The sequence below is a fragment of the Saccoglossus kowalevskii genome, chromosome 5, assembly GCF_978046115.1.
Source record: "Saccoglossus kowalevskii chromosome 5, keSacKowa6.1, whole genome shotgun sequence".
NCBI classification, from domain to species: domain Eukaryota; kingdom Metazoa; phylum Hemichordata; class Enteropneusta; family Harrimaniidae; genus Saccoglossus; species Saccoglossus kowalevskii.
Window position 1 is genome coordinate 31,013,961 of NC_140645.1, and position 22,796 is coordinate 31,036,756.

Here is a 22,796-nt window from a genome sequence, read left to right on the forward strand (position 1 = left end):
CTGTTGCCGGGACAAAAAATGGAGAATATGACATCTCATTTTAGTTTTCACAATGAAATGAAAGTGGTGAGCATACAGTCTGTACTGTTACAATACAATATGTGTCTCCATAACAACATCAACATCATATACCGAAAATAACTAACTACAAATGTTTATTTCCGCAGCTCTGCCGCTACTTACTATAAATCATCATACGGGTATAATTAGTTGGACACGTCACGAAGACACAAAATACCAATGTGTGAAAATAGAAAAGCAATTGGCAGATCATAACTGGGATGTACTTGAATCGTGTATTGACAGAGATACATTAGCGTATACAATAGATGACGAGTATGCTGAATATAGAATGACATATTGTACAGAAATGGGTAAATGCGATGAACGTACATTCGAAGCACAGGTTATGGTTCCTTACACAGGTATTAACCATTGCGTAATATCGTTATCAATATTGTTTTAACACATTTATATTTGTCTGGGATGTTTCCTACTTTATGGTCAGATGCAATATAATACATATTTCGAGTTTGACAGTAATTCCATTCATCCACGTTTAATATTCCATTCAATGGTGCAAATCCATGTGATTGCTACGATATTGAGTTCGCTTAATAAGAATTAATAGAAAAATGATAATAAGCAAATAAACAAAATTAATTAATTGCTGATGTTAAAACATTTGCCAACTATGTACCTTTTTATAACACAGATCCTAAATGCTCTTCGAGCAGAGCTGGTGTAATTGCAGGAGTAATTGTTTCTCTTGTCATCGGTGCTGTAACTGCTAGCGCTATTGCATTTGTCTTGCATAAACGAATAACAAAGGTAATGACCAAGATTGTAAAACGTGTTAAAACTTTACATACTTATAATTGTGCATTTATCAACTATATTGTATATCATGAAATAACACAATATACATTTTTTTGTTTAAATAAATTTTGTTCTCAATTTCCCAGACAACAGATAGTACCCGGGAGTGTACAGCACTCTCTAACGTGATAGGGGATAAGACACACACATATGAAACGCCATTGCCAATTCCATATAAGGTGAGTATACACAATTATAATTACATTAATTAATAACTTTCTCTACATTATCACCTATCATGGTCAATTATATAGATTGTGGCAATTAATTGTGAACATCCACTAGTATAAATGTATGTCAATGACCTCCTATGTGCAGTCTAATGCAGAAGACAGTAATTACACAGCACTTTCACCAATGACGAGAGAAGCTGAACCAGTTTACGAAATACCCCGATCAAAGGAAACAAAGGTGAGTTTAAAATATGTATTAGCCATTTACTAGCAGAAAAGTCAAGTGTGATCGAATCTATACGTATATCGTTTGTCTATTTTTCAAAATGTCATGGTTGCATCAATTACCTAACAGTTGTGACTCTAAACGTGTCATGCTACCGTGATTGAGCAGCGAAAGAGAATAAATATATGTGCGTTAATATTAAAGTGTACACAAATGTTCATTCATAGTCTATTTATTGTGTTTGTTCTATTTCAGGAATCACTATAGACATTAATGCAGTATGCTATATTGCTATAAACTACGCTCTAATTTAACAGCTTGACATTATGATTTACTCTCAAGAACCATACTAACTTCACTCAAAACTGTTCTTCAAGACAGCATTGTGTGTATTTTTCGACTGGTAAAAATAAACATATCAATAAACATTCTTATTTACGCAGAAATATATACGTAGATTACTAGTATTTTAGTGTCTGAGGTTTTTATCCAAAATATTAATCGAAAAAAAGTGAGCTAGTCGTGGCTTATTGATTACGTAATTTACCAGATAACGTACACGGTCTAGTTAAAGGCTACGAATATTATATTGATGAAATTGCATTACATTAATCAAGATCATTTTAATGACACGAACATTACATGTAATTGTATTGACTAAAATGGTAGTAATTCTAAATACAGGTTAGAAAATGTTAGTGACTGGCAATTAATGACTAGAAATAGTATGAAATGACATACTTACAATGGTTTGAATCTTATGAACTTTGCTTGGTTAATCATGTGTGCTTTTGAACTGTGCATACTAGATTAATGTACACAGTGAGCGATCATAGATATGTAACACAATATTTATTGATCTACCGAGTTCGAAGTCAATTTGAGATACGACAAGGCGTCCAATTAACTAATCAGTACTCGTTAATTTAGATCAGTCATTAGTGCTATTATTGAACTAGTCGCAATGAAGATTAAGTTCTCCCGCCACTTAATGAAGGTCATTTTTACCTATATATTTTGTGTATAGTATAATTTATTAGAAGACTTGTTGTATTTATGTAATAAACGTTGTTGTTGCTTCCTCGTGTATTGGTTGCTTCTGTTTAGTAATTGTCGTCGAACTGCTTTCAAACAAACTGGTTGATTCCCACATTGGAAAAGTAATTTCCAGATTTAGAATCCACCTTTTTTTCGTTTGATGGGCCTATATAATGATAATGTTACTCGCTAGAAGTTTGTAATTGTCTCAAAAAGTGACACTTTTGTCGAAATATTGCACACCTGTGACATATATCTGTCCTTCGGGAAAGAATATTAATATGGAGCACGCAATAAGAATACTTTCAGTATCTTTACAAATGAATCATCACACTCACTCATTTTGGATTGCATAAATGTGGATTCAAATTTTCAAACGAGAGGTTATGATTTGCTGTATAAGTGTTTTGTAATATAATTAATTGTGGAGAGCTTTCTATTATTTTTTTTTCGAAATAACCATATGTGTGTTTTGTCAGCGAGTTTTTGGTGTGTACAATCGAAGCGTACTTATCCGGCTTCCCAACTAGTAGCGTTATCAGTTTTCTTACATTATGTGTAACATTTCTATGAATAAATCATAGTTACATGTCCCAACTCATTTAAAACTCTTAATTCAGAAGAGAGGTAGTTGTCAACGCATGTAGTCATAGAAGTATCCAATAAATTAAATTAACATTGTCAGCACATAACGGTTATCACATGTTTAATTCCAAAGTAGTTACCTAAATTCCTATTATCGGTAAATATATTGATGCGATTGTGCAGATATATATGTGACGAGTTTACAAATGATTTTTATCTGTAATTATCCATACTATATATTCATAATCGTATTGTGGTTTCACTGGAAGTACTCAAGCATTATGATATCTTTTTTTAATCTTTTTATTTTATATTTACTATAGTTGATTGAATGTAATTTTCATTTTACAGTAGTAATTGTGGTTTCAATAACAACAACTGGCTATCATTTGACCATATTTACCGCAATACAATTATTCATAGTATAACTGTTGAAACTGTTATCATTTGGTGCAACATAGTCTAAGGTGTGTCTTGGTCGGTGAGTTTTTGATGTGTATAATCGGACTTAGCACGCTTTATATGTGCCAGGCTTCACAATGAGGGTGATCAGTACAATTGTGTTTATGTGCCATCTTGCTACAAACGAATTTTAATTACAACCTCCAATTTATTTAAAACATTTTATTGCGAAGACAGTTGTTCGGTGTTTCTATCAGTAAGGATTTCAAAGATATAAATGCGGAAATAACATACCCCACAGAAAATTTAAGTCCAAGAACACGAAGTAAACGACTTTTAATAATCACTTAACAAAAGAAGCAAAACAACTGACAAGTATAAACACCATACAGTCAACTCAGTAAGATATATGACATAAATGATAAATATGAATTGATGTTAGATATTTTGAAAATATTAAGCACATCCTGCTTCAAATGTGTCACCGAGTCACGATAGAATTGCTTAATTTTGAAACCTGAAGTCTACAACAGAGGAATTGACATTCCCATAACATGTTATCGAATATTTCTTCCCAAAATAGTTACCTAATTCTCGTTATCGGTAAAAAAATATTAATGCGATAACACTGGTATGCGTGGAGTGCTTACAAATGGTTTGTAACTTGCCGTACCATAGGTTTTTAAATTAGAAAAGGATTTGACTGAACGTTATAATGCAGTATATTATGTATTTTGTTATACAATTGACTTGGCTAGTTAATTAAACATAATTTAGTGACCATTTATAAAGTGGTAATTTTGGTGTCATCAATCATAACTGGCTATAATTCGCACATATTGTGCCACAAAATATTAGTGATAATATAGCTGTGGAGAGTTGTTGATTATTTGGTGTAAAACAGCCTAAGGTGTGTCTTGGTCGGTGAGTTTTGATGTGTACAATCGCAGTTGAAAAAATATGCTTTATACCTAACATCATTCAATGAAACATGACCTCTACTCTGTTTATTCAAACATTTGATTTGTTTAAAAACAACTGCATAACGATGCCCAAATCTAAATATTGTTAGGTACTATTGCATGGGCAAAGTTGCCTTAGACAATGCTAATTTCACGAGTAACCGCAATTTCGTTGAAATCACATACAATTTCATCGACAGGTCGCCAGATATAGAGGCCCTTATGATGGCTACTATTTGACTTTTACCCAGAAAAGTTGCCAACTTGTACCATAAGCCCTGATGTACGATTGACAAAACTAGATTTCAATAGATGGCACTCTCTACAGATCCACACGCATTCCCGTATACATATTGTTCTATTTACGAGTGAATTAACTTATAAATATGTATATAGCATATATGTTATGCTTTCAGTGTCCATATTTCGATGATGGCCGTTACAAATTGACACTAAAACACAAAATAAAATGTTGTGAAGAAAGATAATAGGTACACTTATTATTATCTAATTATTATATATGAATTAATAAAAGGTTCAAACATGACATCAAACATACACACTGTACAAATCAAGAGCGTATATTGATAAACGAACTTATCATTTTCAATATGTTCTATATGATGTAGAAAACACTCACAAATTATCGCAAAACAATGAAAATATTAATTCTGAGTAAATCAAGATAACAATAACAACGTAAATTCATAATGTCACTAGATCGATCATATGGTCATTGCCAGAGCTGTGCTGCTAGAACTGGTGATGACTAATAAATGTACAGCAGTTGAGGGGAAAATATAATTTGGTCCTCTCGAAATAAATCCATATGTCATGATAGAAGCTAGTTGTTTGAAAATGGCGAGTGACTGACTGTTGTACCAACAGTAGTATACAACAGATCTACTAGTCTGAACGCTATCAATTATGGAGAAATATCTGCATGTACAACATTTATCTCAGAAGCCAAATTTAACACTTCTTTCTGTTTGGGTGTTTCCATATTGTTTGTGTTTTTGAACATGTTTGTTTCTTCATTGTAAAAGTTTCGTAGAAATCAATGACGCATTTTATAAAAAAATAAGTATTATTTTCCCGAGCCCGGCGTGGTGAACGAATATTTTTTTCCGATAATTTGTCGTTGTTGGCAAGATGATTACAGTGTTTAACCCCCCAAAAAACTGTTCTGAGGTAGTCCTCGAGTATGAGCCCATCCCTTACTTTTCCTTTACGTGTTCATGCCTCAAGGCTTATGATCAGAAAAGTACGGTAGACTGTGAAGATTCAGGTCAGTCCAGTGTGAGTGATGAGAATCTATCAGACGTCGATGATGCCCATTTTTCGGATGATAGTTTTATCTCAAATTACGCTGAAGTCTTTGAACAATCTGCTTAGTGTTCCTGTGACAATTGTCCCATTCATTTGCCAGTGCAATCGGTGAATACATAGACGATAAATGTTGTTTCCAGTACTGCTCCATGTGTGAAAATTATTTCCAAGTCTGGACGCTTGAGTATGCAATCTTGATTTCGTAGGCTGGTGGTGTAACAAAAATAGTGGATATTGTAGGGAAGATAAATTGTTAAACGTAAACGAATTGAAATGTTGCTATTAGTGCTACAGGTGAGATTGACTCGTTAGGACACGTCTACTTTCTTCTTCCTCCCACTCATTCATTGTAATAACGGCGACGTGTTAGTAAGTGCGTTTTCTGAAAGGTCGCCGCTCATTCTAGTATAATAATGAAACAAGAGACTATAAAATGAAAAGTTGAAAATTGTAATAGAGAAATCGTGCAGTAAATATAAATTGGTTACTCCGAGTGCTGGACTTTCGATTTTGAAGAGACAACGTAATATATATTGTATAGTCACAAAACCAACATTTGGAAAAGCAAACAAAGCGAAAAAAGATCAGGCAGTACAAAGAGTGATTGCAATGCAGAAATAAATAATATCACTCACTACATGGATACTAGATGCACACAACAGATGCACGCTGTTGTGATTCACATTTAATGACGCTGTGACTGATACTATTTACTTGTGAATTGGCGGTGCCATTATCATTTCTAAGATGGTAAAAACGGTGTTTTTTATTGTTTTCTTCAGTTTTCAGCTGTTTCTTTTTAATTTTATCAGGATAATATTGCTGAACTATTTTTTCCATGGCAAATACTTGTTAGTTTTATTTTTTCTAGATTTATTCTCCAATGATTGTTTTCAAATTATAATAGGCTAAACATATCACTTGCTCTATCAATGTATATGATTTGTATAATTTAAGATTTTAATTTACGAAAAACTACATTCGTTTAATTGAAACAGTATTTTACAGTTACAAGTAAAGGCATTGAGAAATTATGAATGCAAGTTAAATATGAGATGCCGCCATGTTGGATTCATAATATTTTAGCGATACGAATTGAAAAACAATAGTAATTTAAAACTGTCATAAATACAAACTACTGACAACATCTGACATGAATTGAGGTCAAAGTGCAACGAAGCCTATACACAACTCAAGCACATTGTGGTGGCAGTATTGACAATTTTGCTCACACCGTGTCTGAATTGTGGAAATCTAATCTGCATATCAAAGGTATGGAGGACATGAACCTAAGTTGCCAGTCTTTACTTCAAACACAATTGACCTTTGTGTTGACCTGTATTGTATAGCGCATTCCATGGTATTTAATGGTTGTTGAGCGGTTAGTGTTACACAAGTGTTTCCATTCAAAAGAATGACACACAAACACAAACATTATTCATTCACAGACAAAACAAATATCTACGCTCATTTATATATGTCGTGATTATGTGTAAAATGTCGCTATTTACCATGCACAACGAAAAAGTAGTGCTTAAATAAAAAAGGTGTCGCCGTAAATACAAAAAAGATCAAATCAGTGTTGTATGTCATAATACCGGTTTTAAATTTTCAGAAAATTACACTTACGCGTGAAACTATGTATGCAAAGTAAACATGAGATGCTGATATGTTGGATTCATACACTTTCAGCGATACGAATCGTGGAAAAGTGAAACAGTCATAAATACCAACAGCTACAGGTGTGAATTGAGGTCAACGTGAAAAGAATCCTATACACAACTCAAGCACACTGTGGTTGCATTATTGACAATTTTGCTCATATAGTTTCTGAATTTGTTCAGCGCTGTGCATTGTAATCGATTTCTGAATCTTTTAATTTTATCGTTTTTTTTAAATCCACAGTTGTGCAGTTTTGTAACCAACTCCTACCAAAACAGTGGCGTTACATCTGTAAACCCACACTTTTTCGTCGTACTTCTAATGCATAGTTCAATGCATATGTAAAAAATATATATATATATATTGTGCCATCGTAATTTTACAACATTACCTCTTGCAATTACGCACCATTTTAAACTGAATATGCGTAACTTTGAATTGATCTACTAGTGCATTATTACCATGAACACATGTTCAGTCGTGCTAACCATTTCAGTGCTGAGGCTTAATTCTGAGGGCGATAATGTGTGAAGAAAACAAAACAGGCCAGGGAAATAGTGTAGAGTTTAAAGTGTTGATATCAGTAATCATGGGACACACCTAAAGTAATAACCTTCACATATATAACCCATCTGTTCAAATATACGCACATGTATTCGTTTGTGAATCAAATTCAAGTTGGCTAAATGGCCCTAATTGTAATGTTAAAAAAAAATTATTAACGTGTCTGCTATTATTCAGTACCGGGCACTTTGTGTTATTGTATGCTCTTCTAAAGCCATACTTCAAACTATGACATGGCCTGAAAGTTCGTGTTCAAAACTGAATTTGATAATTCTCAGAATTGTGTAATGCAATACTTTTTAACCGTACTGATATACTCCCCAGTTGTGAAACAAATTAAAAAAAATAGTAAATTTACTGAAAATGAAAACTATAATCTTTTTGCACCATGAGAAAAATCAACTTTCTACTATATGGATATATTTTGAATACTATGATTACCATTCATTCATTCATTCATTATGAGGGATCACATACTCAAATGAAATATGAATGATCATGTCACGTGTAATTGCATTTTGATTTGTTGTTCCTACATTTACAGGTACGTAGGTGGCCAGTTGAATGCATATTTATCTAAGACACATAAAGCATAATGACATATTTTATCTGGACAAATAACGTGAAATTAAATCACTGAAACGATAAATTTAAACTTTTGGACCGTACACGTAGACTAGTCGTAGTGGTTATCCCATCAATGGGTTTTGATTCACCAATTAGTGCAAAAATGGAAATAAAACGCACAGTAAAGTTACAAAAGTACGTATACACGTTATCACAAGCAGGTTCAGCCTCGGCCAAAATACCAATAGCCAGTATTGACCTTTAACCGTTCCAGTCAGATAGTCACCCGTGACACGGTGCAGCACTCAGGTAATCCAACGGAACGAAATCGACGCCAGGAGAATATACTAACTAAATGTGTGCAAAGAGATAGAAAATCTTTACCATTGGGGTAGTGAAAACCGAACAATAGATTGCACCTAATGGTTTCTCATGTTTCAAACAGTTAAATTACGTAATTGAATATATTTGCAGAGAACGTGGTTAGACAATGTCAATACGGAAATTCGTCAGTTTCGCCATAAAATATGTTCATTAACATATTGCTTTTTCAAACATGTGTAAGTTTGTGTTGGCCCTCCATAGAGGGCGCTATAACACCCACGTCATCGATACAACTAAGGCTGATAGACATTTCATTACTTGGCGACTAAGGTCATCTCTGTCAACAATGAACAGTTTGGGGACACGACTCCTTCACTATTACAACCACTGTTGGTTACTAAAAAAACGCATGTTGTAACAGTACCCACATTTAACTCAGTTATTTTGATTGCGATACCAATTAACTGACTAGTTCACTTTGTGAAATACTTTAGAAACATCTAGTACCAAAGACACTGCTATCAACACGGCGCATTGAGAAGACCATACATAAGCCGGTGGAGTGATTAGTTTTGAATCCAAATTGATTGCCTTTTCGCCATAACCAATAACAGCCACGTACACAATCGTGATCTTACTTCGGAATTTAACGTCTTTAGTTTATTTAAAGTGAATTAGCGATTTATCGTAGTAGGTATTGATCCTATTCCAATGATGAATATTTTGGCATTTAAGCTCCGTCCAGTTTTACTCATTTAACGCAACTTCGTGCAAATATATTTTTATTTCATTGCGTGTGTAGTATTAAGGTAGCGAGAAGGTTTTGTGACGTTTTTAAATAAAACATTCTCTGTCTGTTGCCTCGTTCAGAACAGTAATTTAGGTTATATATATCAAAAGACTAAGTATAGAGGTGCAAGTTCGCACAAACTGGACAGACATTGTTTACATAATTATCACGTGACATCAAAAATGGCGAACCTTGTAAAAATGACTAAGTACGCGATTGCGAGAGCACACTGCGGAATTTCCTGGTGAAATTTAAGTTATGCATTGTCCGTAATCAAGTCCATTGAAATGCGTCTCCGATAATCAAAAGACATATTATTCCGATTTCTATGCAGGTTTGTTTTTTTGTCCCCAAATTATTTCATACTTGGCACCTTTAACAGACTATTATTCTGTGACAAAACATTTTCTTTAAAAACCCAGACATATTTCGCACCATCATTATCTTTTGAACGATAACTGCGAGTTTGAATGTTCTAGTCCGAACGCACTTGATTTGGCGGCGGTCCCAATGAGTCGTTCTCGATCAAAACTTCTACTCGAGAAAAACGCGAAAAACAGTTTTGGTTAATAAACCACTGTAGATTTGCTGCATTATTATAAATATACACTAAAAATGGCCAAACATATTAACCACTGATATCATAGAACTCATAAAGAGTGTCAGATAATGAATAATTTCAAGCTCGAGCGTGAAAAATGAAGAAAACTGCTGGCATTTGAGTCCGTACTCCAGGAACGTTCGGGTTTTCCATTGTTATGCAAACGAACAACGAGGGATAATCCTCTGACAAACATTACTGTCCCACTGTACACGCTGACAGTTTACAAACAAGCTAATCCTTCAAGTGTCTCAGATAAGACATCTAATAAAACGGTTTTCATGGTGAAACAAAATGGCCGATGTTTGAAAAAAAATTGCTGTGTCAGAGTGCGACACTGAGTGGCAGATTTTTCTTTGCCTCGTCTGTCAACGCTTTCTTTCTTTTCTTCGCCATTGCGTTTGAAAAAAAAAATGTATTAGTAAAATAGAATATTGACTTGGAAAATAAAACGATTTAAGAAAGTTGTGCAAAGTTACAGTACTCCTTTCGCACAACCTCCCGCCCGCTTCCGATTTCCAATCACCTTTTTCTCTCGCTTTTGCGACCGCTTGTTGAATTCAACCGGACAATTTCCGCTTTTTTTTCGACCGCGCAAACCCCGAAATATCACCGCCCACCTGCTCGCTCGTGCGCATTTAAAATTCGGACTAACAGAATAATTTCCGAGGTTCGCATTGTCTTATAATTGTCTTTCTGGTTTTTATAGATGTTGAACAGCTGACAAAAGTTCAAATACTTTTTGTTTTAACTATATATAATTATATGCACGCAACCTGACCCTTTGACCTCGATTTGGCGTGGACTGAATATTTTATTTTAAACAATATTCTGACGTGAAATACAAAATGTATTTCAACACAAGTACGACATGGCTGTCTGGGGTTTCTTTCCTGATTGTTGAGTCTTCGCAATGTGTTTTGTATAATTATTGTTGTTTTCCCCCGATGCTGAAGGACCGTAAAGCTAAATGGCAGTTACATGCATGGGCTGAGTGAAAGAAAATATTTCTAAGCCTAAAATAAAACCTAATATTACACCTTTTTGTGTATTTGTTAATTTTACATATGTTTGTCATGACAGTATGTTTGTAAATATCTAGAAAAATCTCGTCTTTCGTTGATACTTTCGATTGTTTGTTTGGAATGTCGATCCCCATTGGTTTCTCCATACTGAGTTTAGGAAGGGCGTCGATCAACACCGTGACAATCAGCCGAGAGAAGACAAACATTGACCGTAATTCATGGAGATCATGTCCGTAATTTGTGGGCTGAAACCCCAAATAATTAATCAAGTATTATTATTTTAATATATATTTTATTTTACATCGCAAAACTAAACCATGCCCAAAACAGAGCTAGAGTTGTTCGCGGTGAAACAACCGCATTGAAGACGATGCAACTTCAACTAGCCATTTCTTACCTTGAAATAAAAAAAATAAAAATTCGAAGAGCATCGGGGAAAAAAATTAATAATCATCCTTATCAATCGCTTGCTTTATTTTATTCTAATCCATGAAATTCACGATTTTTTTTCTACATTTGTTGGCAACTTCCGCGCTAAAAAAGATTGAAAATGTGGGTGTGGTTATTTTGCAAAGTCCTGTTCATAATACGGACAAATATGGTTCTGTGACCCAGTTCGTGCTCCGATCAGGTGACTCTCAGCCATTCAATGATGTTGTAACAAAGCATATTTGACGCTAATTGAAGGGTCGTCGTAAAATCCAATCACCGGCGTCGATTCACATAGTTGTTTGTGCTGTGACACTGGCAGGCTTCAAAATTATTCGCTGAAAAACATATATTTTGACAAACTGATGGAATTTGACCTTAGTTCAAAAAGAAAAATACTAGGCTAAGATACATTAGAGCTCACGCGAATCAGTTTTTACTGCAAGTTGTGAAATAAAGTAAACCAGAGTAGCGTCGATGATTTTCAGCCCTGAAGGACATTGAATTGTTCATCGACTGGCCACCAAATAGTTATGGCTATAACTAAATTTGACACGTTTTTCTTTTAATCCCAATAAATTATTCATACATGTCAAGCTCTGTTCGATTTTTTTCAGGGCATGTGGCCGTTTTTAGTCGAAAATATTTTTTGTGGGAACACTTTTGCGGTACGTATACAGTATAGACCGAGCTCATTCAATGATCGTGACTTAATTTTAAAAATTGAATGTCAAATTTTACCAGACGTGGACCGATGTGGATTCGATATCGTTATTTTTGGAATTAATCACTAACATTTCCTCGTTTCTCTGCTCTGTCAAAAGGAGTTACCTAGGCTTTTTTCACGTAAATGTCTCATTAAAATAAAAATAAAAATATTACATCTAGAACAAGCACCCAAAACACGTAACAAGAGGTCCCAGTTCAGTTGCTTTCACGATACAAGTGTAATACAGCTATTAGATTTGAAGTGTCGTTCAGAATGTAATAATAGTTAATACTAGTTGTATGTTCACACTTCACTATCAAAACCACCATTTCGACCACCCATGTGCCAGTTTTCAGTGGTTGGGCGAGCGGTCAATGTCTTCAATAAGCGAGCGAGCGAAAAAAAAAAACGCGATTAAAATGCGGTCGGTTTCCGGTCGGACAAGACCGCGTGGTCGGAAATTATGCGATAAACGGTCGATGTAAAAGCGGAAGGTTGGGCGAAATGAGTACTGTATGAACATGTTTCTCCGACGAAGTCTCGACTGACAATAATTCGGACAATGGACGTTAGATAAACACGCATTGTTTGCAACTGGAAGCTTATCACCCGTTATATCAGAATCGTCAACAACAGAGTATACAGATAATATTTTATCATTTAATTCCTTCCAAAGATAAACACTATGCAAATATCCACGAAACGGCAGTTGTAGTCTTTTCTGCTAGTGTTTTAAAACACTAATTTGAGCAACGTTATTTCACAATTTCGATCTTTTGTAAACCTGGGGTGATGTATCAAGTTCTAAAGTAACCGTTTTATCAATTTTTGAAAAATCAAGAAAAAAGTGAAAATTTCCCTTCTCGCTACCTTAATAACCAGTATAATGTCAGCTCCTGTGAGTCACGTGACATTGAGTTAGTAACTGTAATTTGAACTTCTGGTTTCCAATCGCTCAAAGTTATTGCATTCAAGATTTTTATTGTCCGAAATATATCTTTTTATCATGCCAGCCGTGGTGCCCGGTCCTTTCAACGACGTAAAAATATGGATATTCTCCACAGACCTGCGCGTTCCTTTGAAATTATTCTGCGAACTAAGACTACGACTGTCTAGAATAAAGGCGCGAGGTTTGAGTGAGTGATTGGCTTAACTTCAATGGTATCAGATTCGAATAATTACGTTGCATGTTGCGTTGACGACAATTGTGGTATGGTTTGAAGTCCTCCATGTCCACATCTTGTAATGCACTTAACATAAATGTACCTTCGTGTGCAGCAGCTTTTATATCACGCTCACGTATTTAAGGTAGCGAGACTATTATTTGTGTTGAAAATTCCGATTTTCACATTTATTTATTAATTGATGAAATGCACTATAAACTTTCATCTGACAAAGTCAACGTAACCTAGAATGTCATGTAAGTTGGTTAAAATGTAGATTTTCTGAAGGGAAGCAAGGCAGCTTCAGAATTGTTTTCTAAAATCAACAACACAGGTTTAATTTGTGTGCCTATAAGTTTCAAAGATTAACTCAAGACAAAGCAATGTTAGGATGTGTTATCAGTAGCTATCTGACACACAGTGAGTGTTTCCAAACATTTGAGTGGTTTGTCTCCGCCCCTGTTTATATCACAGATTAGTCATTTGCATATGAATGTGTCAGACACAAGGTCACACAGCCACTGAAAAAAATCATTGATTTTAGTGTTTTCATCTGCCGTTTTATCGAACTATAGCTATCCCATTCCTTTAATGTTTGGGGTTTCCAATAGCCTTACACATTTGGATGCCCCTACACATGTTAAAACAGACCTTGATGGGAAAACAAATCGCTTGTGCAGATAAACAAGCTTGAAAATCTTTGTTGTGACTTCATCGACGTTTTCTAGAAGTTTATGTTTTTCAAAATACAAGGCCTTTAACAAAAAATAACGTATACATTTTGTCCTTGGATTAACATCAAATTTTCACAGCTTTAAGGTGACAATATTAATGAGAGGAACTTGAATGTGTCCAGACAAACTATTTCATGGATTATTTACCAATGTGTTGTGGTTTGAGTTGGGGTCAATGCGACTAAAACAAAAATTAAAATTCAGGACACTATTTTTCAAAACGCGTTGCTTGAATAAAACTGATCAGACACATTCAATTTACCAGACTACTGAACGACTAGGTAAAGTGAAAACAAAACTTATTTGCACCAGCATAAATGCGTAATTACTTTTTTTACAAAAATTTTTCACTTTTGATTAAGTAACGCACCGTAGAAAGCAGATACGGGCATGACAAACACACCTTTAAAAAGCTTGAAGTCTGGCGATTCCAAAAATATATACTTTCCTGGGTCTATTTGTAGTCGTTTGGTCCCAATTAGAAGATGAAAAAAAGTATGCAAATAATAGTCCCGCTACCTTAAGCAAATAATTTAGTTAAAATCTGTAGACATATTGCACGACTAAAAAGTTATATGATCATATATCACAAACATATAAATAATGTCTCAAAGAGAATTATACATTTTATGATTAATGGGAAGCGGTATGGCTTACGTGATGTAGCCATTTTCTGATTATGTGTTTGGGCAATATTTTAGATATTATTCGGCAAAAACCTACGTTAAAAATGGATTATGTTTAGGGCACGGCCTGAAAAATGGGCAAAACTATAGTACATACTGTGGATCTGACACTGTCTATTGTTTATTATACAACAGTGGCGGCGGCACAGGGGGGAGAGGGGCGGCGGCACAGGGGGAGAGGGGCGGCGGCACAAGGGGAGAGGGGCGGCGACACAAGGGGAGAGGGGCGGCGGCACAGGGGGAGAGGGGCGGTCGCCTCTCGAAACAAAAGTTGAAGGACGTCGCCCCTTCAAAATCAAGCTGAAACTCTTTGTGTCAGCAACCCCCCCTCCCCCAATGCAGGTAATAGCGTTTCAGAGGGTCTTCATTTCAAAACTTTTAAGGTGGAGCATGCCCCCGGACCCCCTAGTAGCGCGAGGTTGGTGAACAGATCTCATCCCATGCAAAATTTAGTGCCGCCGTCTCTGTACAATCTGGGACACCAGGTGGGAGGAAAACATTTGTAAACTATTTCCTACGAGTTTCTTTGTTAGGGCACAGTTTCCGTCGTCGTGTATTTATTATGTTTTGGGGCATAGCCTGAAACAGTCAGTCATCCATTAACCATGGAGGTATAAACAGATACCCCAATGCATTAACTAATTACCCAACAAAGCGTCTTTGAAGTGTTTCAGTTCTTTCTCCTTTTTGCCCTGTGAGTAATCCAAGCATATGGTATACACAGTGACGCATCTTCCCTGTATAATGCTGTAATTTCAGGATTTGAGAGAAACCACTTTTTTTAAAAGTTGACTTTTGTTCGTCTCCAAGAATAGTTGCAATTCCATTCCAAAATACTATTTTGATGTTAGTAAGGCAATATTGATGACCGATATATTGTACAGGTGTTGTTGAGGTTGACTTGTGACAGACCTTATTTTATACAACTATTCACAAAGGTAGGCATTTGTTTACTGAAAATTTACCAATTACTGAAGTCCAGTCAATGAGATGTTGGGTGTTGAGCGCATATGTGTTATGCTAAATTGAGTGTCAGCAGTTCCTAGCAAAGTATAAAACATAATGTGGTAAATTGAACTGTTTTATTTAGCCGTATGCCGGTGAAATTGTTTGTTAAGTTAAATGATTCATAGTAATGACCACTTTCTTTCTCTATATTATAATAATATTATAATAATAGTCAATAGAATTTAAAATAACAAAAGCCCAGGTAATGCAAAAATTAGAACTTATATAATTGGGAAAATGATAATTTAGGTAAATTCAAAAGATTAGCTGTTGATAACGCCTTTGGGTACTGACTTTCAAGAACAAATGGAAAACTTGCAGGGACGTATAAAGCTTCTGAAAGAACAGTTTCATTGGTGCTAGTACTTTTTCCTTGGCTTGCACATAAAATGTCAAATGTCACTCACAGTAAACTTATTTTTGTTTTCTTCTAGGAATATTCGTGATTGGTGATTGTACAACCCACATCAAATTTTCACTGATTCACTTTCGCGATTTTTACTGACTAACAAATATTTGTGTTTTAAAAATTAAAGCGTTTTATAGTCTGAAAATATGCTGATGGGGAATGTATAAAGAAAGCATTATCTTCCAGCTAGAAGGAAAAAATGCAAAGAAATGAGAGGTGAACAATTAATTTGCATTGCTTGACATGCCCCTCAAAATTCTAAATGGTCACCTGTTTAACATTTTGATATTCACGTGTGAAATTATGTGTGGAAAGTGACTAGTTTTTCGACAAAGGGTTTAGAGAATGCCATTCCTATTAAATACAGGTAAAATCGTTGAACTACAGCTTCTCAAAGTCGTTAAGTCTAAATCACAGGCATCTATACAATACATTTAATAAATTTAATGGTATCCATGTTAAATGTCTGAATATTGACTTGCCAGCAGGTACCATCCAATCAGTGCCATGCCCCAATTTTATATACACGTTTTTATTTAGATGCGTTACCAGGAATATCGCCCTCTAAAGGCCATAACTTAAATACGGTTAATGAGAATATCCAAGTGGTAGGTCACCCATACAGCTTCAATATTTATACATTATCATCTAGGTCAACTTGGTGCAATAGCTTTGACAATGAATGCGATATATATTTTGTGTATGTCTGTCCACTTAGGAAGTCGCAATTTATATGTGTTAGGCTTATATTTAAGTTAAATGTCTGGTCATTAACCTTGTTTAGTGTTTTAAATAAAATTGATAGTCCAGGAACAAAAACTTGGAAATTGGATGATTGTGCAACCGGTACTGTAACTCAGGTCTGACTGAAGAAAATGGTAGAATGAACCTTCTAGTACATCTCTAGGTAGAATGTGGCTCGAAAGTGTGGTGTCAGTTTTTTTTTTCTAGGGGTTATTTAACATAGCGTATGGCATGTCATGGAAACCAGTTGAAATTACAATTATTGCGAATAACTTGGACAATACTAGACAGGTCCAACTGTTACGTTATTGATGTATTTGGGGTTGCCTATGGTCAACCCAATTGGACCACAGTAATAGAACTTAAAGGTCAATCAAAGATCAAAGAACAATGTTCGTGTCAATTGTCTGCTACATGAACAATTAACTTATGAGCTGCGCATGTAATAATTCTTTTCCAGTGAAAACAAATATTATTTGATATTAAGCACGTTCGAGTTATTTCTACATTCGTGTAAATAATAGATTACTCTTCCTAATCGATTCATATTTTAACCCAGTGCGTTATCATAAAAACAAAGAATGTAGATTTAAATTCTGAAAGTATGTTTTATTAGTTGCTTTATGTGCTGTTTTGTAATGGACAATGTTGTCTTTCATATTGCGATACAATACAAGATATCAATTGGTTGTATTTGCAACCAAGATTTGGATAACGTGGCGAATTTTGTTAAAAGATCATTTAAAGTGAATGTTGCCTGCTGTCAAAGGGCAAGTAGTGAACTATTTGTTGATTCTATGTACTACCACAGAGTGTGATAAATTGTAGTTAAACCGTCAGCATTCCACGTATTCTGTATTTGTTTTTATTTGCTGAATTCCTTTGATTGTCATATGGTTTAAGTAGTTATGTTGCCTATCTAATTAGGTGTTAGAAATCAATAAAAAAATATATATACGGACACCCATAAGATAACAAAATTTCAAATTGGCAAATTTATGTTAATAACCTTCGCTTGCCGGTGCCACTCAGGTGATTGGCCCGGTTTGCGTGTGTGGGCGAGGCAGTGGCGACACGTTGTGTAGGAAAAATATCACTGAACAGTATTTATTGGGACATATTTTCTACACACAATGGGTTTATAACTAAAGTCAATTAAGTATATACTACAAATTTTCTGTGGGTATTTCTACAGTAGACTATACGAAATGGTTCACAGGCATAATATTTACTATACGTTTCGTGAAAATAGTTTATCTACGTCTAAAATAATAGACAAAGGGTGGATCAACTCATTTATATCCTCACCGCGAATAAAAGAATTGATTTAATAATTGATTCGATAATAATTAAAAAACACTCCTGTCTTGATGAAATGCACACATGTGCTCTACATGTATCTTGTCAATGCTCTGAACACGTCCTCTTACATTTTCGAAATTAAAATTATAATAATTAGCAATTCAAATCACTATTTAATAAAAACTGCGTTTTAAAAATCAAGCCTTAATTTAATTTTCAGGTTCATCTGCCGATTTTTGTATATTCGCCCTGTATCTAACAAAGTTATTAAACATATGTTTACACGCTATTCCCTCTATAAAAGTAATTGAAACTCAATGTAACTGCAATTAAATAAACACCCATGTTTATCTGTTTATAGTTCCCACTGGTGCTGACGAAACAGTTCTCGCGAGATTCGGCGGTGCTCATTTGGATAATATGATCGAAGACTGCAAGTTGGTTGCTTATTTTTAATTTGCTTATATACATCTTTGTGGCGTGTCATTACATCACAAATCCGGGTAACCATGGTTTCAGCGGAAGCTTGATCGTTTTCCTGATATAGATTGGCGAAAAGACTTGCGACCAGTAAATGAAAGGTTTCCTGATACTGCTTGCGAAAACGTGCGTCACTTGGGGCGTTCGTAGCCGCAGAAGCAAACAACTCCATTGCCTCGCTGATCTGCTCAATGTCAGACACGATGCGACCAGTATCAGCTAATCTGAATGCGTCAAACTTGAAGTAGGATGGTGTAACTCCAAGTCGTAGCAAAGCTGATGCCAAATCTGCTTCATTTTTAGGACTTGAAATACCCTCCAACGATCTGCGAAGATCGTCTGCTGCCTTCACCAGTAACGCTTTATCTGGTGCATCATATTTATTACGTCTTTGGTAACCACGAGAAAGTTCTGTATACATTGTGCAATAAATTTGCCCACGTGTTGAGTAGGCAAACCAATTGGTCTTAGGATCTGGATTCAAATCCAATGACCTGTCTACTAAACAGAGTGCCTCGCGATGTTGCTTTTCTTGAAAGCTGGTATATCTCGCCGTTCTTGTCAATATCTTGTAATTAAGCCCTCCATATTTTTCGGCAGCTTCAAAACACTTCATCGGGTTTTGAAATTTTGACAACAGATCAGTATCTTCAAGTAACCGTTTGCCTTTTTGAGACAGCTCTGGCTTTCCGTGATACAGGAACATTCCAATGTGACACCATGCTTGGCCTTTGTGGTAGTCATCGGAATTGTCTGTCGTAACAACATGCTTTAGTCTCGGAAGAGAATCGTTTAGAAGGTTCCATCGGCGTTGTTTATCATTTTTGGTCCTGCTTAACACGCGGAAACTGTTCTTTGCCATTAGAAACATCCATTTATAACGTTCGTTTTGTAGTGCCTCAATCGTCTCAGATTCTGCCAGTGCAAATGTGTACATCTCGTTTGATTGTTTACATCGTACATGTAAGTTCATTTCCTCTCGGTCGTCAGCATAAGCATCGAAGGCTAAAGCAAATGCCTACATACAAATACAAATAAAATACTATATTAACATAATATTTCAGTTCGACCGAGAGCGTGACATCATACATTTAGGTATAATATTTTTGCACTTCTTAACGTATTTCGAGCTCAGAGTTGAGATAACATTGTCACAAATGAGATACGTAATTAAAGCGCGGTGGTCGTCGCGCAGCGCGTGTTCGAATTTCATGTAAATAAACAATGTATTTTACACACGTTGTATACGTTGCTATGAGTCCCATATCGAACAGGACTGCCGCCGTTTAAGCTCTACATTATGTGTATAGAGATGGCCACGTTGCTATTGTAGATTAAAGGGCGGTTGTCGTCGCGCCACGCATCTATGCAATTTGTGTTGATAAACATTGATTTGCCTATAATCCAATGCACTTTTCTTATGAAATCACGAGTATTTTTTTTTACTTTAGCGCCACTTGCACTAATTACCGCCGGCGACTCTTTCAATACCTTCCAATCACAAAACAAATTACCCAATTAAAGCTTGGTAAACTCTCAGTTTGTACTGCGCAACAGTCAAAGTCGCCATCTTCGTTTATATGAGACCCATATCTCACGCATGCGTGGCGCGACGACCACCGCCCTTTAAATTGTAAAGAAATCATGCTGTTTTTATGGAAAACACATTTAACCGACCCACCCAGTATTACTTACCTTTTCAGAAATTGATATCACCAGTTGTTCCTTGTCCCCTCCATTCGTGAAAAACTCCTCCAGTATCTCACGATAGCGTCCAGCTTCGCCATCACGTCCAAGCTCAGTGCAGATATATTCCAAATTTGCTAGAGCGTTTAAATTATTTCCATTCTCATTTAACACGTCTTTGAAGTGTTTCAGCGCTTCCTCCTCCTTGCCCTGTGAGTACACCAGTAATCCAAGCATATGGTACACACAGTGACGCATCGTCCCTGTAACATAGTGATCTAAATGCTTAATTTGGTCCTCTACTCGCGTCGTAAGCTGAGCTTCGCTCGTGTTGAAAAGCTGCAAATGCATGTGAAAATGGCCGCATTCATCTCTCGATTCCGGTAGGGATATTTCTGCTGCATTCGCCATGTTGAACCTATGTTGTACGCTGGCACAGTTAGGATATAGTTAACATTTAAATAACGTCTGTCTTTATATACTTCAGCTTTTCAACAACAATGTATACAGACAGCTAAATATAGAATTCTATGAAGCCTGGAGTTTATTCGACACACAATTTCCACGAAATGACTTCACGCTGAACAGACCATGAACAAAAGAATTGGGTCATTATAAACAGTTCAATGAATTGCTCCAAACTACAATAATATGTTTGGGTTAGACTAGTTTAAACTGTCAAATAGCCGCGTATTCTGTAAATAGAATTTCTGACAACCACAAAAACACAGCGAAACGGTTCTGCTACTACACAAAATATCAATAAAAATCACGTTATGGTGCAGTGTCAATGTCTTTATTTGTGATTAATGTAGGTTTAAATGCTGAACTGTGACACATATATTGCGATACTGTGTACATGATAACTGCATTTCACTGTAGGATATGATCTGGGGTGAAAAAGAACAGATGATATTGCATGCGGCTCTACACACTTCACGCTAATAATTTGAAGAATGTGTTCTTCATGAGTTGCCCTTACTATGTAACGTCCAACAGTCACCTGTACATATTAACAAACTGAAGTTTTATGGGACACTCGTATTTCCAGGTAATAGTGACGTATATGTGTTTACGACACGATGGAAATTCCCCGAGGATCCGACTTAAAGAATGATCTGGTACGCATGTGTGTGAAAGAAAACGCGTTAAAAGGGTGTGTGTTTTTAAAGAAGAGCACGTTAACGCCCGCTACGCGTTTAGGATTACCATATCAGTCAAAATAAACAAAAAGGGTGTCTTTTCCGGTACTGCAAATGTGATAAGGGTGGTTATTTTTTTAAATGAGATTATCGTTTTTTAATTGTCTTAAGGTAGCGAGAGAGGAAAAACTACAATTTTTTTTTTTCTAAAAATCCCGGATTATGCAACCTTATATTGTGTACCTTCATTATCATTGGTCCGAATTTACATTGCGCGATGCATTTGTTGAGTAATATCAATTTATTGACCATCCAGCTTAATTATATCCTGTGTAATCTATAAGTAGTGTCCGTTACGCGATCGAAGCACAAACAAACATTACACTATAGTATTTCAAGCTTTTCTCGGTGTTTTAATAACCTAATATATCATGGGAAGGAGTTCTAAGATGAAAAAAAAATGGCCACCGAAAAATGTCTGACGCCGTTAAAAGATATCTAAATGAAAGTGACCTGGGCTCATATTATAGTCAGCCCGCTGAGTGGAATAACAAATGTAACTCCGTGACTGATATTTTTCCTGCGTCAAAAAAGAGTGGACATTCTTTTGATGTGAATCGTAAGTTGGTGATCGCGGCTCGTGGCATTGGAAAGGGTCGTCGCGCAATGCGTAAATTTAGTAGCTATATGGGATTACTGCCTTCTCTATTATATCTGGAACCACATTCAGAGAAAACACTCGGAAAGTTTTAGACGTTGCTAAAAGACTATTAGAACAAGAATTTCAAGATGCCGCCGACGAAATAAGAAAACTCAAAACAAAATTGGCGGAGATAGACGAGAGTGGTGACACCGATAAAAAAAAACAGTGGATATAGCGGTTTCTGTCGACGGGTCAAGCTGGGTGGTCCGAATTCAAATATCAGTACGTGAACTCTGGAGGTCATTACCCAATGCCGCACGTAATTCAAACACGTGGTTAGTAGAGTTCAGTCGAAATGTACGTGAATAATGAGATCGAAGTGCGCTGCCAAGAGTTTATTATATTATAGTAAAATTTAATATGACGCACGGTATGGTTTATATTACATATTCACTTCATTTCGAATAAAATAATTCACCATTGGAACATCGATGAATCACAAGTATTTAAAATATTTTCTTGACTTTCCGTAGA

The 22,796-nt window shown here is 35.7% G+C and overlaps 1 protein-coding gene and 1 long non-coding RNA gene across 2 annotated transcripts; one reads left to right on the top strand and one right to left on the bottom strand.

Annotated features, from left to right (window-relative positions):
* The first annotated feature begins 1,202 nt into the window (after nt 1-1,202).
* Nucleotides 1,203-2,365, top strand: LOC146746042 (uncharacterized). Its single transcript, XR_014929441.1, has 2 exons — nt 1,203-1,290; nt 1,534-2,365. It is a non-coding gene; the product is annotated as an uncharacterized LOC146746042 (long non-coding RNA).
* A 15,232-nt stretch (nt 2,366-17,597) lies between these two features.
* LOC144358551 (tetratricopeptide repeat protein 22-like) lies at nt 17,598-20,918 on the bottom strand. The gene is made up of 2 exons (XM_085499311.1): nt 20,487-20,918; nt 17,598-19,809 (listed from the first exon to the last, which is right to left on the bottom strand). Exons 1-2 carry the CDS (start codon nt 20,886-20,888, stop codon nt 18,667-18,669), a joined length of 1,545 nt encoding a protein of 514 aa, XP_085355437.1. The 5' UTR covers nt 20,889-20,918; the 3' UTR covers nt 17,598-18,666.
* Between the last annotated feature and the right edge of the window lie 1,878 nt (nt 20,919-22,796).